This window comes from Mirounga angustirostris, unplaced genomic scaffold (genome assembly GCF_029215605.1).
Source record: "Mirounga angustirostris isolate CCGP_5_RB_7025 unplaced genomic scaffold, mMirAng1.0.hap1 SCAF_11, whole genome shotgun sequence".
NCBI classification, from domain to species: Eukaryota; Metazoa; Chordata; class Mammalia; order Carnivora; family Phocidae; genus Mirounga; species Mirounga angustirostris.
The window spans coordinates 9,348,660-9,363,899 of record NW_026991719.1 but is presented as its reverse complement, the minus strand read 5'-3'; the positions used below and the strand labels follow the sequence as shown (position 1 = coordinate 9,363,899).

The following is a 15,240-nucleotide window of genomic DNA, read 5'->3' as shown; positions in this document are numbered from 1 at the left end:
TGGAACCTTCCTGCTTTGTCTTGTGAAATGCTAATGGATGCTAACTGCATCCAGAGGGGCAGGGAGGCACTGTGGTGAGCAGAACAGAGTGGGGTGAATGGGGACAGAGGAGATGGGGCGGGAGATGCGACTGGGAGGACAAGGCCACAGCTGAAATGCTCCCAGGGCAGCACAGTGACAGCCCGAGGCCCCTCCCACAAGCATCACGTAGTTGAACAGATTGGCCAGCTGACCCCTAGACTCCAAGCGGGGCAGACACAGGTCAGCAAGTTTTGACAAGGAGACACGTGGATCAGGAGGGCCTCGCTCAGGATGTGCAGGCCTACGTCTTCAAATTCAGATCCAGGACCACCCTCAGGGAAGAATTTGTGACCCGTCATGAGCATGTCATGGACGAGATTTTGTCTTTGTGAGTTTATTTAAACACCACCGCCAGCAACAACATAACCTCCACAACAAAAGCTGGTATTTCAGAGGTCCAAAAATGATTAGTGCCTTAGATGACCACTTTCTAAAAACTAAAAACATGAGGCTAGATTTTCTTGGGGGAAAAAATGAAAAATACAGCATCCTATTGATGTTTGCACTGTTCATTTTGAAGATGAATTATGTGCCTGAGCAATCATGATTTCTATCAAGACCTATTGATGGAGATCCAGGAAATATTTCTTCACTTCTGCTTGCATATATAACACTTTCCCAGCATCTTAACTTCTTTCCATTTTGATTAGTGAAAAGAATAGACATTTGATTTTGAATAAGGAAAAACTTAGGGGAAACCTTTCTCAAAATATATAATGGAAGCATGCTCATTTGGCACAATGAGAAGAAGCAGGTGGAAGTTCCAAAGAGGCCTATTTTCCTCAATATGGGGCAATGCCAGGGATCTCAGATCAAATGAACTTCTTTGCAAAGTAGTGAGGTTTCTAACACTGGAAGCATTCAAAGACACACTGGATGACTACATATTCTGGATACGATAGAGGGAACCCATCAGGCACAACATGGTGATCTCTCAAGCCCTTTACAATTCTGAGATTCAGCAGCCCTGTGAAATCCAACCACGAATTCTCAATTGACCATTCCAGAGGGGCGACTGGCTGTGCTTTGTGCAAAGCCCCTATTTCAGCCACTCTGAGTCGCAAGCAGGCAACAGTCAACTCACCGACACTTGGCCATTGATGATGACCTCCTCGGAGAACCGCACTTTGACTGGATTGGACTTTAATCTTGCCTTTTTTGCAGCACTAATAAATGCTGACTTGGGAGACTAGAAAAAAGAAAACATTGGATATGATTATTGGGAACATAATGCAAACCCTGGAACACTTGTTTTCTAAGCTTTATCCTCTCGAATATGCAATATTTTTGCTAAAAAGTATGTTTGGTGCATGTCCAATTCGAGGATGAAACACAAATCACGGAGGCAATCAAAACCCTGTCATGCTCATAAAGTAGGAGGTTTGATTTAGTCAGCAGACCAGAACTGCAAATAGCATGGTCCTTGTTCTTACTGAGCACATTCCCGAGAATCTTCTTATTTTTCTTGTTCTTAAAAAGGAAGAGAGGGAGAGAAAGAGAGCAGGGGCAGAGGAAGAGGGAGAATCTTAAGCAGGTGTTATGCCCAGCGCAGAGCCTGACACAGGGCTCGATCTCACAACCCTGAGATCACGACCTGAGCCGAAATCAAGAGTCTGACGTTCAACCAACTGAGCCACCCAGGCGCCCCACCCAAGGATTTTTTAAAATGATGGCTGTGAAAGTACACAAACCTTGCTTTGACTATAGAGCTTTGAGCATGATGTGGGGGGTGAAGTGGTGGTCAAATCTCATGTTGGGTTCATGTCGAATTGATCACTCATTATTTTAATGAGGTGGAGAAGAGTCACTGATAGTTCTAAAGTGATCAATAATCCCACTGTTATTCACATGAAGGGCTTAAGGGCATGTGAACAGGCAAACGCACACACTTGCAAAACACCCCCACTTTATGTGCCCAAAACTTGAATTTCAGCCTCTTGTTGGTAACCTGTCATCCTGGGGTCTTGCAGGAGAGGGCAGAGACCACCTTGGCTTACAACTGAATGTGGACTTCATATTCTGTCTCATTGTAAAGGCTCTTTGTACAGTTGACCCTTCAATGGCACAGGATCCACTTATATGTGGATTTTTTGGGGAAAGTACAGTACAATACCATAAATGTACTTTCCTTTTTAAAATTTATATTTATTTTGTTATTATTTTTTTAAGTAATCTCTACACCTAACTTGGGGCTCAAACTCAAGACCCCAAGATCAGGAGTCAGATGCTCTACTGACTGAACCAGCCAGACACTCCAACATATTTTCCTTATGATTTTCTTAATAACATTCTTTTCCATAGCTTGCTTTATTCTAAGAACACAGTATATAATACATAGAACATACAAAATATGTGTTTACGTTATCGGTAAGGCTTCTGGTCAACCTATCAGTAGTTAAGTTTTTGGGGAGTCAAAAGTTACATGCAGGTTTTTGATTGCACAGGGGTTGGTGCTCCCAAAACCCATGTTGTTCAAGGGTCAATTGTACTGTCTCTTATTGGAAAGAGGAGCCGAGTGACTCAATTTTTCTTCCTCAGAAACTAAACATGCAAGAGGGAAACTTGCTCAGAAGGGTACTATGATCCAGGGAGCTCTTACTGCACAGTCCTGGTCAATTTACTCCATGTGAGAATCATCCTTGTTGCGTAATTTTAATGAAGCCTGAGGAGAAGGGAACTCGCATCTAGGAGGCGTCTACTATGCTGCGGGCACCATTTGTTTATTTTTAAAGAGGACTGCATTCTCTACTGAAACTAATATACAGGTAAATATTTAGTTTGAATCATGAAATTGCTATTTTATAGATTAAAATTGTCAAATACTGCAAATTGCATTGTCCAACCTAATGGTTTTCATGGTTTGTAGTCCTAAGAGGTTCAGACTGTTGTGGAAAGAATCCTAGTAACTGACTCTAGAACCAACACAGAGGCTCAACTTTCTGTGTATTGTATTAATCTCAAGGCACAAAAGCCACTTAGGGTGTCCCATACTTTGAATTTCAAGTAAAAATGAAGAAGGTTCCCATCTTTGTCAAATACAAGTATACTTGAGATCAATCAAAACAACATGATGAAATGACAAATCCACACAATGGAATATTATTCAGCCATAAAATGGAATGAAGTTCTGGTTCGTGCTACAACATAGATGAACCTCAAAAACATTATGCTGAGTGAAAGAAACCAGACACAAAAGGCCACGTATTGTAGGATTTGATTCCATTTACATGAACTGTCCAGAACAGGCAAATCCATATAGACAGAAGGTAGATTAGTGGTTGCCCTGGGCTGGGGAGGAGAATGGGGAGCGACTAACATCTGCAGGGTTGATTTCCTTTTGGGGTCATGAAAAGGTTCTGGAACTAGACAGCAGCGACAGTCGAACAAGATGGTGGATGCACTTAATGTCCTAGATTTGAATACTTTAAAATAGTGAAAATGGTAGCTTTACGTTATGTGCATCTTATTATAAGAAGACAAAATCACTATTGAAAAAAATACGATAAAATATGTGTATGTCTATTTCCGGGTGGAGTTTTCTTAAATACTGGAAAAAAATCCTGTTATCTCAAGTTCCCCTCCACACCTATCCCACCCTCTGCTCTGATCAGTGTCTGAGGGGACTGGATGGATGAATGAATGGTTTGGCTGCCAGAGCTTTAATTCCCCTATTTATGCAAGATGTTTTCAGAGAAGGGCTGCCCTCTTAGAACACAACAAAAGAAAACAAAACCAAGAACCCAAAAGACTCTAAAGAACAACAACTTTGAACATGTTCAACATGACTTTGTAAAAGTCCTACTCCAGGGGCGCCTGGGTGGCTCAGTCGTTAAGCGTCTGCCTTCGGCTCAGGTCATGGTCCCAGGGTCCTGGGATCGAGCCCCGCATTGGGCTCCCTGCTCCGCGGGAAGCCTGCTTCTCCCTCTCCCTCTGTGGCTCCCCCTGCTTGTGCGCTCTCTCTCTCTCTCTCTCTTTCTCAAATGAATAAATAAAATCTTTAAAAAAATAAAAAATAAAAGTCCTACTCCAGGGGCGCCTGACCGGCTCAGTGGGTGGAGCATGAACTTCTTGATCTTGGGGTCGAGTGTTCAGAGCCCCACGTTGAGTGTAGAGATTACTAAACAAACAAACTTAAAAAAACAAAAAGAGTCCTACTACAGAGCTTAAGTGATGCGACGGTGGCGTTCTCCTCCCTATCTGTAATTCTAGACTGGGTTTGGTGATGATTAATGAACAAATCGTGCGGTTTTGATATGCCATTTTTCAGCTGAAGGGAAAACATTATTCTCCTTTAATGATTCTAAGCAGGCAATATTTACACCGGCGCAATGGGTTTCACACAAGGGGAGTGGCTGTCAGAAAGCCACCCGGGACTGACGCCACTGATTAGATGAGGCGCTTGAGCGAGGCTGTGCCCCGAGGCTCCAGCGTTGTTTGTGAATGAAGCCTCTCACAAGTGTCCAACACGCCAGGTACGGACGTTGGTTCCTCTGTGCATCCGAATCTTTTAATGTAATACTTTGCCACATTTTCTTAAGATGATCTATGTATGTCACTGCTTGCCTCAATAAAAAGCATTTCACAGGGATGCCTAGGTGGCTCAGTCGGTTAAGCATCGCCTTCGGCTCAGGTCATGATCCCAGGGTCCTGGGATTGAGTCCCGCATCGGGCTCCCTGCTCAACGGGGGCGGGGGGGGGGGGGTGTCCTGCTTCTCCCTCTCCCCTATAGCCTCTTCCCCAGATTTATTTGCCCTGCCCTAACGACAAACCTGATAAATGAAGAGAACCAGCCAGGAACCTAGATAGCCAAGGTAGTTAAGTAAATACTATTCTACATGTATTTTGAAGTCAACGGACTTGGGATACAAGGCCAAGAATTCAGGCCAGGGCATTTTTCTTGTTCTGGATTTGCGACTATTTTATATAACTGACATATGTTTTAAAAATTACTTCTGGTTAATAAAAACATAAGCTCCTTGAGTCTGAAGGTCACTGAGTTAGAGTCAACAAAATAATGGCTTATCCCACTGGCTGGAGTTATTTGCGACACGCAGGGTATGTAATCCCGCCAAGACTGTGGTTTTCACTCGGATCTCCTTTTGCAGCTCAAAAAACATACAATGTACACCACTCAGTAACCCGATGAGTTAATTCTTAGCAATCTAAAGGCCTGTAGGTGCTGATCACAAGCATTTCCTATCCTGTGTTGGGAAATGATGAGTAATTACCATTTAAAATAATCAGATTCTCCTGCCATTAATTAATTTAAGATTAGAAGTTGCTAAGGTGGCCAGAGTAGATGTGTGCCATGCTCTTGGGGCTTTTAGATGCTGAGAAGTCACTAGAAAACATCATTTGGAAAAAATTACATAAATACGGTAAAATTTCTGAAACTAAAGCATAAGGTCTTACATTTGCACTTCCTGTATGTCTACAGTACTACAGACACAGTAGGCATGGAGTACATATTTGCTGAGGTCTCAGTAGCCCACAGTTCTCACCGGGTAACTTAGCGTGGAGGTCCCCCAAAGTAGACCCTGAGACAAGACTCCACAAACAGGTAGCTGAATGGGAGGCGCTCCCAGGAAGCACGCATAGGTGGGCAGGAGGAAGGGAGACGGGGTGGAAGAGTAAGCCAATGAAGCATTCTGTAAGTCATTCGCCACTGTGAGCAACTGGAGCTTAAAGCGGTTGGGGACATCTTGGAACGAGGCAGCCCACAGGCCTCAGAGTTAGAATGTCAGAGGAGACAGAGAGCTAGGGTATATATTCATCAGCTCCTGTCAATCAGTGATGGAGGGGCTGCTCGTCCAGGAGTGTTATTTCCTCAGCACTTGTGGCCTGCTGCATGAGCATCCTCTTGCAGCCCGAAAAAACCCATGGGCAAACAATCACTGGCGCTCTCGGCTGGGTATTGGGCTGGCACGCTCAGCATGACACATGGCAGGAGGATCTGGTCTGGGTTCTGATACCATCTAATACTCGGGGGCTCCCATGAGGAGATATGTGGCCTCCCTCACGTGTGTGGAACCTAGTGGAAGTTGGGCAGGAAGGGAGAAGCAGGCAAGCAGGTCCCTCAGCTCTTGCGCCTAGAAAAAGGCTGAGTGAATGTGAAGCATGGACCAGAGAATGGAGAGTGACTTATCCCAAGTCTCATTAAGCTGGGACTGTGTGAGGGGAGGTAATTGAGACTCTTTCAATAGTCTCTGTCTTTAGACTAGGAAGTTCTGGAAGTTCTAGATTTGGGAATTGTGGGAGGCAGAGTCAAAGGAGAGGAGGAAGGAGTTAGCCAAGAAAGCTCTGTAATAAAAAACAGTAACAGTGCAAGGAAAGAAGATGGTATAAAAGATGGAATAAAATTCATAAGAAATCCAGGGACGCCTGGGTGGCTCCGTCAGTTAAGCGTCTGCCTTCGGCCTGGGGCCATGATCCCAGGGTCCTGGGATCGAGCCCCGCATTGGGCTCCTTGCTCAGCGGGGAGCTTGCTTCTCCCTCTCTCTCCCTCTGCTTGTGCTCTGTCAAATAAATAAAATCTTAAAAAAAAAAAAATCGTGAGAAATCCAGAAATTCCTTTTCTAGAATGCCATTGTAATGGAATGGGGGAACTACTGACTAGATACAGATAAAGACTTCTACACAAAGATGTTGCATGCAGAAGTAAAAACCATTGAAGTCAGTATGAAGGGTGCTGGTTAAGTAAATCCTGGTTCGATAGAATGCTTTCCAGCCATGGATACGATGCTTACAAAGAATTCTCGATGGTATGAAACCATGCTTATGATAGACTCAGTGAAAGGAGCAGAAGAAACTGTATGTCCAAGATCTCCACTACTGACAAGGCATCTATCAAATGACTGGAAGGAAACAGGCCGATTGTTTACACTGCTTGTCTCTGAGGAAAAGACGTGCTGACACATATTTTTTTGCTTTTGTGTGTATTTCCTTCTATGCTTCCACAATTTTTCTCTAAGAAATAAAGTAAACATGGCGGAGGGGGAGAGCCATCTATAATGCTTCACAAACAAGGCAGCAGCCTGTTAAAAATGGCTTCTCAAAAGCCTCAGGAGTTTCCACAGCTGGGCTCACTGTGGGTGCCCCGGGACCGTGTGGAGTGAGGTAAGAAGGGGCAAACATCGGCTCTCTGTCTGGACTGGACCCTATTAGGCAGAAGAAATACAACATCACAAATGCTGGCCGGCAAGTTACAGGATAAATTAAAATGCTAATTTTGACTATCTGCAATAAAAGTAGAAATTATACACGTTCTTTTGGCCTGGTGGGTCATCTGTTCCAGGAAGCCAATCCCGACTGCTGAGAGAAATGTTCAGCAAGTAAGTGGGACTCAGGGAGGTTTTGTATTTTAAAAAGCAATGTGCCGGTAGGAAAATCCAAACACAAAAATGTAAGGAAGAACATGTAGCCTCTTCTCCCATCTTCTCTCCTCTCTGGGTCTAATCTGTCTATTTAAGTCACTTTGGGGTTTCAATTCCTTCATTTCCATTCCCATACTGCAGAGGAAAAAGCCACTTTGGGCTGGATCAGTGAGGGGAGACTCTAGGTGGGACAGTGGTTCCCAAGTGGAAGGAATCCCCCCGACGCCAGGCACCCCTGGCAATGCCTGGAGACATTTTTGGTTGTCACAATATGGGGAGAAGGCACCACTAGCATCTAATGGGTAGAGGCCAGAGATACTACTAAATATCCCATAGGCCATGGAACGACACCACAGAATGTAGAGTTCTCCAGGCCAAATGTCAGCAGTGGGGACAGTGAGAAACCCTGAGATAGCATTTAGAGCTTGTGCTGAGGCTTGGAAGGTGAGAACGGTTTGGCTAGGCTGAGGAGGTGGGGTGGGGTATGTAGTGGGCATTTCAGGAAGTAGGGCTGGTCAAGGAAAGTCAAAGACGAGGATTCCATCCACAATGACCAGGCAGGGAGAGACTGCTGCAAGGCGCAGAGGTGCAGCCGTTGGCCAGAAGAACATGCAACACTTGTTCCTGGAAAGCTCCAGATGATCGATTACAGGAAGTTCCACGACTCACTGATAATAATGAGTATTCATATGAATAACCAGTCACGCACACTCAAATGGCAAAAACAGCAAGCAAAGCCACAAGACACAACCCTTAACTTAAATGCCAAACTCCTTGTTCTTTCTCCAACTTTACTGCATGGGGTAAAACATCACCTCACATTGCAAAAATAACCTGGTATGGAATACAATGGTTCTGCAGTCAAATGCTCTACCACTGAGCTATACCCCCTGGAATACAATGGTTCTGATCTCGCATGTCTAAGAGGTTACAAAGTGGGAAGAGAGAATTCAGGAAACACAAGGGGAACTTGAAGTTCCATTAGGAATTTGTAGTTGGCCAACCACTCGGTTATTGTAGACACTTCCATTGGCTTCACCCAACCTATTTGTCCACTGTCAAGAAATGAGGAAGTGTGGATAGATTTGAAGTGAGTGTGAGTGACAATCGGGTTAACAGAAACAATGTAGCTGTACTTTCTCTGGAAGGAATCACAGAATCATGAGATGCAGAGCAGGGGAGCCCTTGCCCATGAGTCAGTGTGACCCTCTCAGGCAGGTGCAGAAATCTGAGCGGGTGTGGGAGTCACCTGTTCTATTGCTGGGAACTAGATCTCAAATCTCGGTTCTCTTACATCCTGCTGTCTCCTTGGTTTTCAAATCCAGACATGCGTGTGCAGTTGTGGCAGAGAGGGACCAAAAGGAACAGTGAATGGTAAACTAAGCTTTTATTATAAATAGTTACATCCTGGATGGCATGATTTATTGTCTTGGTTAATTCTATTTGTTATCTTATTGGAATCTTGAATACATATTTTTTTCCTGCCTGAAATGCTTAGGCCATAGTGCTTAGGAGGGAAGTGCTGGGACAGGGGAGAGAAAGAGTTTGGTCAGGAGATGGAGACCGACCATTGGCAGAGCCTCCAACTCCACGGGGAAGAAAACAGAAGCGTAAACAGGTGGGATTTCCATGAATCCCTGCAAAGGCCACAAAGTACCGATGGTAAATGTTTTGGGGGGGGATCTGGAGGAATTTCTTGCTATTTTTGGGTTCAACTGCCGATGTATGGAATTCACAAGCAACAGCAAATCTACAGAAATAGAAGGTCAGTTAGTAGTTGTCTGGGTCTGAGGGTAGGCAGGGGGTATTCACTGTAAATGGGAACGAGGGTTCTCATGGGGCTGAAGGAAGTGTTCTCGAACTGGACCGTGGTGATGCCTGCAAACTTTGGTAAATTTTATACAGATCATTGAATTGTACGCTTAAATCAAATTCTGACAGCCGTATTTCCTCTAATAGCCACCTTTAAAGGGGGGAGGTCTCCCTGAAATATCTACCAATTAGAAGGGGATATGAAAAAGAATTATGCTAGAACATCCTACAATCAAACATTCCCATTCCATTTGTGATTCTTAAGCTAGAAACCATAAGAAAGTCTTGAGTCTTGTCTGATTTCCAGATGTGAGTCCCACAGATTGAATAGCTGGTTTTCAAGATATATAGAAAATGCGTTATTTTCCTTTCTCTCCTATGAATGGTTTTGCTATCATGGTGTATAAAATACAAATAATGAAGACTTCTGAACTCATATTGTGAGTGCATGCTGTTTTTCTCTGCTGTTACTCATTGTCACGGTTTCCCCGGCCTGGGAGGAGGAGGAGGCTAGAATCCTGGGATCATACAGTGGCACTTTCACTCACAAGACACTTACAGGGTAAGGCTGAATAACAGTGAGGAGTATCGATTCTTTGCAGCTTCTGAAAGAGAAGAAAAACAAACATATTTATGAAATGCACAGAGGCCGGACTCTACATGACAGCGTTCTTTTGAAATGCAATGCATGATGTGTTGGCGAATGTTTCCGGGGCTCTCAGGCAGAGTAAATCAAAAAGCTCAAAAATGGGCTTTCAGACCTCAGAGAAAACCAAAATCCAGTGTTCACCCAGTGTAACAAACAGCCTGATTGAAAGCTTCCCATGCGGTTTATGTTGGGCGCATTATCTGTGAGGCCGAACAGCACGCCTTTGAAATCAGCACTCGCCCAGAGAAACGACTGGTGGAGAAGCCTCGACTCCATCAGTCTCCGCACTTTCCGCTACCCTCCACATTGATTCTCCCCCTTTTGATTTTAATTTTCTAGAAAGGGAATCGATTTTTAAAAATTCGTAACATCCATATCTGCTCAGGGTCAGCAGCATGAAAGAGAACTGTCAGTGCGGGTTTCTTGTGTGCAAATAGCACCCCGCGAACATCACTTCCCCACGCCAGGGAGCTCACCGGGTCCACAGTAACAACGCCCAGGACGCTGGGGCACTAAGTAGTTCAGATGGGCACTCGCCGGGAAATCGTGTTCACGATAGGTGTCCCCCAAGGCAATATCATGGTTTATTTAATGTCCCCCAAATAACCCAATCCTGACAAATAACTCAACCCCTCAGGGAAAATCATGCTGTGGGTATAATACTTTTCCTTCCTTCCCTTTCCATCCTGAGTAGAAGGAAGGTCAGATGCCACTTTGTTGAGGAGACGCTGACTTTTCCTACTCTAGGTTTTAATGAATGACCTGCTTTTGTGATTTTCTGTCCAAATGAATAAAGTAAAGGGAGTCCGTTTCAAGGCCATTTCCTGGAAGAAGCCACGGCAGATCGTATTTCTAGCAATCTTTGCACTGGGGCTAGGTGCCCTCCCGTCAGGCTGGGTTGGACCGGGTTGGGCCACTGGCCACAGCAGCGCTGGGTGTGGACCGGGAGGTGGGGAGTGTGGTGGGGGAGGACAGAAATCAACAGAGTAGAGAGGGGAGGAATAAAACGCAAGAAACTCAGAGAAGTACCAGAACATCTCGGATGATGGTAATTTTGGGTGGCGGCAGGGAGCAGCACGTGGTTAATAGCAGCCCGTGTGCTCCCCTGCGTTCCCAGTTGCCAACGGTGGGCAGAAAGCTCCAGTAAGAAGTACGCAGCCAGCATTCCCATTAGATGGAGAAACAGAGCAACAGTATAACCAAGGCAGAGTGAAGTGGATACAAGGAGTGATCATGCATTGCTGCTGGGTGTGTGGACAGGTGCAGCCCTTCGGCGGAGCATTGTGGCATCACTAGGCAAAGCTCAGTGTCACATGCACTATGACCTCAGCTTTCCACTCTGGTTTAGATCACAAAGAAATTCTGCCGCTGGCCTTTAAGGGCTGTATGGGGGTGAAGCGCTAGAGAGCAGCTGGGCATCCAGCTATAGGACAGTGGACACGGACGTGCGTGGATGCACAGCATGGAAGGATGTGACAGGAAGAGGCAGGAGCCTAGCTGTGCCTGGTAACTCTGAGGATGGTGCTTCAGACGCAAGGTAAGAAACCAGACAGGGTACAGAACAGAAGACCATTCGCAAAAGTGCAAAACCACACGCGCATACTAAAGGACACACTAAACGTGTTCCAAAGGATTTCTCTCAGGGGAGAGAGGGGCGGGCGTGAATATAAATAAGCAACATCAGAGAAGAGGGGCCTTCCATGGGTCTATGATGATTGTTTATACCCTGAATGGATGAGTTTGATGAATTCCACTCTCTGCACGTATGGTTTAATAAAAAACTCATGAGTTGGAAGAGGATGAAGAAATGGGGGGTAGATGTATGTTAGCAATCTTACGAACTGCTGAAGGGGAGGTGGCTCTTGGAGACCTCTGAAGTAATCCCTCATTTGCTCACCAAGACAATGGAGGACCAGCCTCCCAACTCTTTGGGGCCAATCCACTGCACCAAACTACCACTCATTTGGTGGACCTAACACCATCCCCCAGCCCCCACTGTTGCCATACAGATGTCTGCATGAGAGAAACAAACACTCAGAAAGCAACACAAGTGCTGCTTCTCAGCTCTTACTCGAGTTCCCCTTGCTTGAGGGAAACAAGGAACGCCCAGCAGATGAGAGATGGGATACAGCCCAGTTGACTGAAGCCTTTGTGCACATGGCAGCCATAGTAGTGGGCGTGCTCTGCCCAAGGCCTGCCCCCAGGGCCCTCGGGAGCAGGCACTGGGCCCAGGGATCCGTGCTCAGGGCAGAGCTGATTGGACCCAGGGGTTGGAGTGAGCCAATCGGATTTCCTCTCTGCAGGATCAGAACCAAGAAACACAAGAGTGTTGGATGCTGAGGGCCAGTCGTGGCTGAGCCAAGAGTAAAGGTGACAGAGGCTGGTACACCCCTGTGCCGTCCTGGCTCCCACCATCCTGTTAGAAAGAAAAGAATTGATGGAAAAATCTCAATAGAACTATTATCAGCTCTGGGAATGGGCTTTTATTTCTGTTTCCTTTCATCTACAAGTACTTAATTACCCCTGCCAGACATGAAGAATGAACTCCATAGTGCTTTGGGTCTGTTAGGATTCCTCACTCAATCCTACGATGGGTAAAACAACAACAACAACAACAACAACAACAACAACAACAAGGAAGCCCTGTGTGTTCGTAAGTTACAGGATGCCAAGCCAGCTGAGGCGGATCCAGCTGAGGCTTCATGCCAACAGATCCCAATCAGCTTTGCACGCCAAAGCAAGGTGCTGCAGGACTTTCAAGGAGGTACTGAAAACCAGAGTTTGGGACTTTTAACCCCTTATGCACCTCGGAGCTGGACTCATTGCTTAATTAAAAACAACAACAAAAGGCAACTGGGAGAGGTTGGTAGAAGCAACATATGCCCAAAGAACAGAGGCTACATTTACAAAATTCCTACCCTCCCACTGAGGCAGGCCTAAAGTGTGCAATTCCTGGGGCCAATATGTGGACGATGCAGTAGAAACGGTACCTTGGGGTCATTGAAGAAAGGCATCTTGCTCAGCTGAGCCGCTCTAGGGGTGGGAGAGCTTTGGTAGAAAGATGGAGAAGCCAGCCATCCTCTGGGTTCTCTCTGACTCAAGGGAGCTGCAGTTGGAGAAATCTTCCAGGAATCCACAAACATGCCCATAAGGGAAAGAGTCAACTTTCTTTTTCTTTTTTTTTTTTTTTTTTTTTAAGATTTATTTATTTATTTGAGAGAGAGAGTATGAGAGAGAGCACAAGAGAGGGGGGAGGGTCAGAGGGAGAAGCAGACTCCCTGCCGAGCAGGGAGCCCGATGCGGGACTCGATCCCGGGGCTCCAGGACCATGACCTGAGCCGAAGGCAGTCGCTTAACCAACTGAGCCACCCAGGCGCCCTCTTTTTCTTTTTTAAAGATTTTATTTATTTGAAAGAGAGGGAGTGAGCATGAGCATGGGGAGGGGCAGAGGGAGAGGGAGAAGGAGTCTCCTTGCTCATGGGGCTCGATCCCAGGACCCTGGGATCATGACCTGAGCCGAAGGCAGCTGCTCAACCAACTGAGCCACCCAGGCGCCCAAGAGTCAACTTGCATTATCCTCCATAGATAGAGGAAACACCAATGCCAGATTACGTTGGTGCCAATCAAGTGAGAACTCTCCTGCTTTTTACCTTACTGTCCTGGTCCCATTTCTATGTGGAAGGAGCCAAAGCTAGAGAAGAAGGTTGGGGAATGCCCCTTAGCCCACTGCAGGCTTCCCAGGCATGGAACAGGGGCAAGGAAGGCGTTTTGTGGAGTTGGGAGTTTCGATTCTCACACAACAATTGAATGTTTAAACTATGGATTACAAGCTGTTGTGATTACAAGTGTACAAGTGACTGGAGAATTTCCCTAAACCTGCTTTGGATCTCTTAGAATTCCTAACCCTAAGATCCTGGGGGTGGGGGTGGTGTGTGTGGATCTAAGCCATTTTAAAATCGCTTCAACAGGAAGATTAGAATGGAGAATGGAAGATGCCACATCCCAGTAAGCAGATAACTTCCTTTTATGAAGGTCTGAAACAGCTAGGGACGTTAAAAAATACATTTAGGGGCATGTGTAGAGAAGTATTATTTCATAATAAATTCCAGGTGACTCTTCTACTTTTGAAGAATAGCTTCAAAGTGCAGTACCAATAGTTTTGAAATAGTTGAGTTTGTTAAAAGCATCATTTAAATCCCTGAATCACAGTGCTGATCTGCAGAGGAAAATAGAGTTTGACCTCCCCTAAACTGCTCCTATCAAATTTGCCTTTGATTCTTCAACAGAAGTCCCTTATCTCTTTTTGATGGGATCCCTTGAAACATGTTTGGGACATCCGGCATCAGCGGTTGCAGGTCACGCTTTGGCAACACATCCCATGTGTAAATTTCCCTGGCGGTGAATTTGTTGCAGCCAGCAAAGTGATGTGAGGAAGAGCTAGGATTCTAATGAGGCTTTCGGTGTTAAAATCTCTTCCAACAATGCAGCTAAAGCCGGTGTCGTCTTTTTCTTAGAGCAGCATAGCTTGGCATCTTTCCTAAACTGCCTCTCTCACTTCATATTTACACGAATTTATTGTCGCAATATGTAATCATATTGGCATGCACTATTGTATATTTCCTTCTGCACCAACTAAATAGATCCCCTGATCAACTCAGAAACTGATACAGATGTAACAAAGTTCTGAAGAGCCCTGAGATTTCCTCAGAGATTGGGAAAACGAAACAAAACCAAGCCCAAATAACTAAAATATATAGGAAGATATTTTATGTCAAAATTCAAGAGTCCTGCTTAAAAAAAAAAAGCCCAAAAAATTAACTATAAGGTTTTAAACTTCAAAAATGAAGTAAGGAATCAATCTATGAAGGCTGAAAGGTTCAGCTATGGGAAGGCAAAATAAAGAGGTAATTTAGGGCTATATATGAAAGGATTTGGTAAACTGTAACATGACATTCTAACATGATGCGACTGATGTGCAGTATTTTTATTTGAAAAGAAAGGTGGTAAGACACAGAGAAAGGGCATTGGAACTCTCACTTCTAAGGTAAATGCACACACAACATCAGATTCTTTCTTCTTCTTGTACTTCAGAGTTCTTCGGCGAGATTAGCAAAATATTCTTTTCTGCAAGCTACTGCGTGCACCTCGGCCCTTACACTCTCGGCTGGTGGACAGCTGCTGATGAAGGAAATCAGAGATGATTATAACAGCATTTCTCCAGTGACTCTTTGCTCAGAAGAGCCTTTCTGCAGTCCTAGGCTTCCTTTTTATTTTTTTCTTTCTATCTGAACCAGGAGATGTGAAAAGAACATTAAGATTTTTATG

At 45.1% G+C, this 15,240-nt stretch overlaps 1 protein-coding gene across 1 annotated transcript in view; it reads right to left on the bottom strand.

Moving 5' to 3' along the window:
• The window catches only part of FRMPD4 (FERM and PDZ domain containing 4), a 198,292-nt gene that overhangs the window by 38,485 nt on the left and 144,567 nt on the right, over nucleotides 1-15,240 (bottom strand). Inside the window, exons 5-6 of the mRNA XM_064573738.1 lie at nucleotides 9,826-9,871; nucleotides 1,166-1,270 (exon numbers count right to left, since the gene is read on the bottom strand). Coding sequence (XP_064429808.1) covers nucleotides 1,166-1,270; nucleotides 9,826-9,871 — 151 coding nt within the window. The remainder of the gene's footprint in view (nucleotides 1-1,165; nucleotides 1,271-9,825; nucleotides 9,872-15,240) is intronic.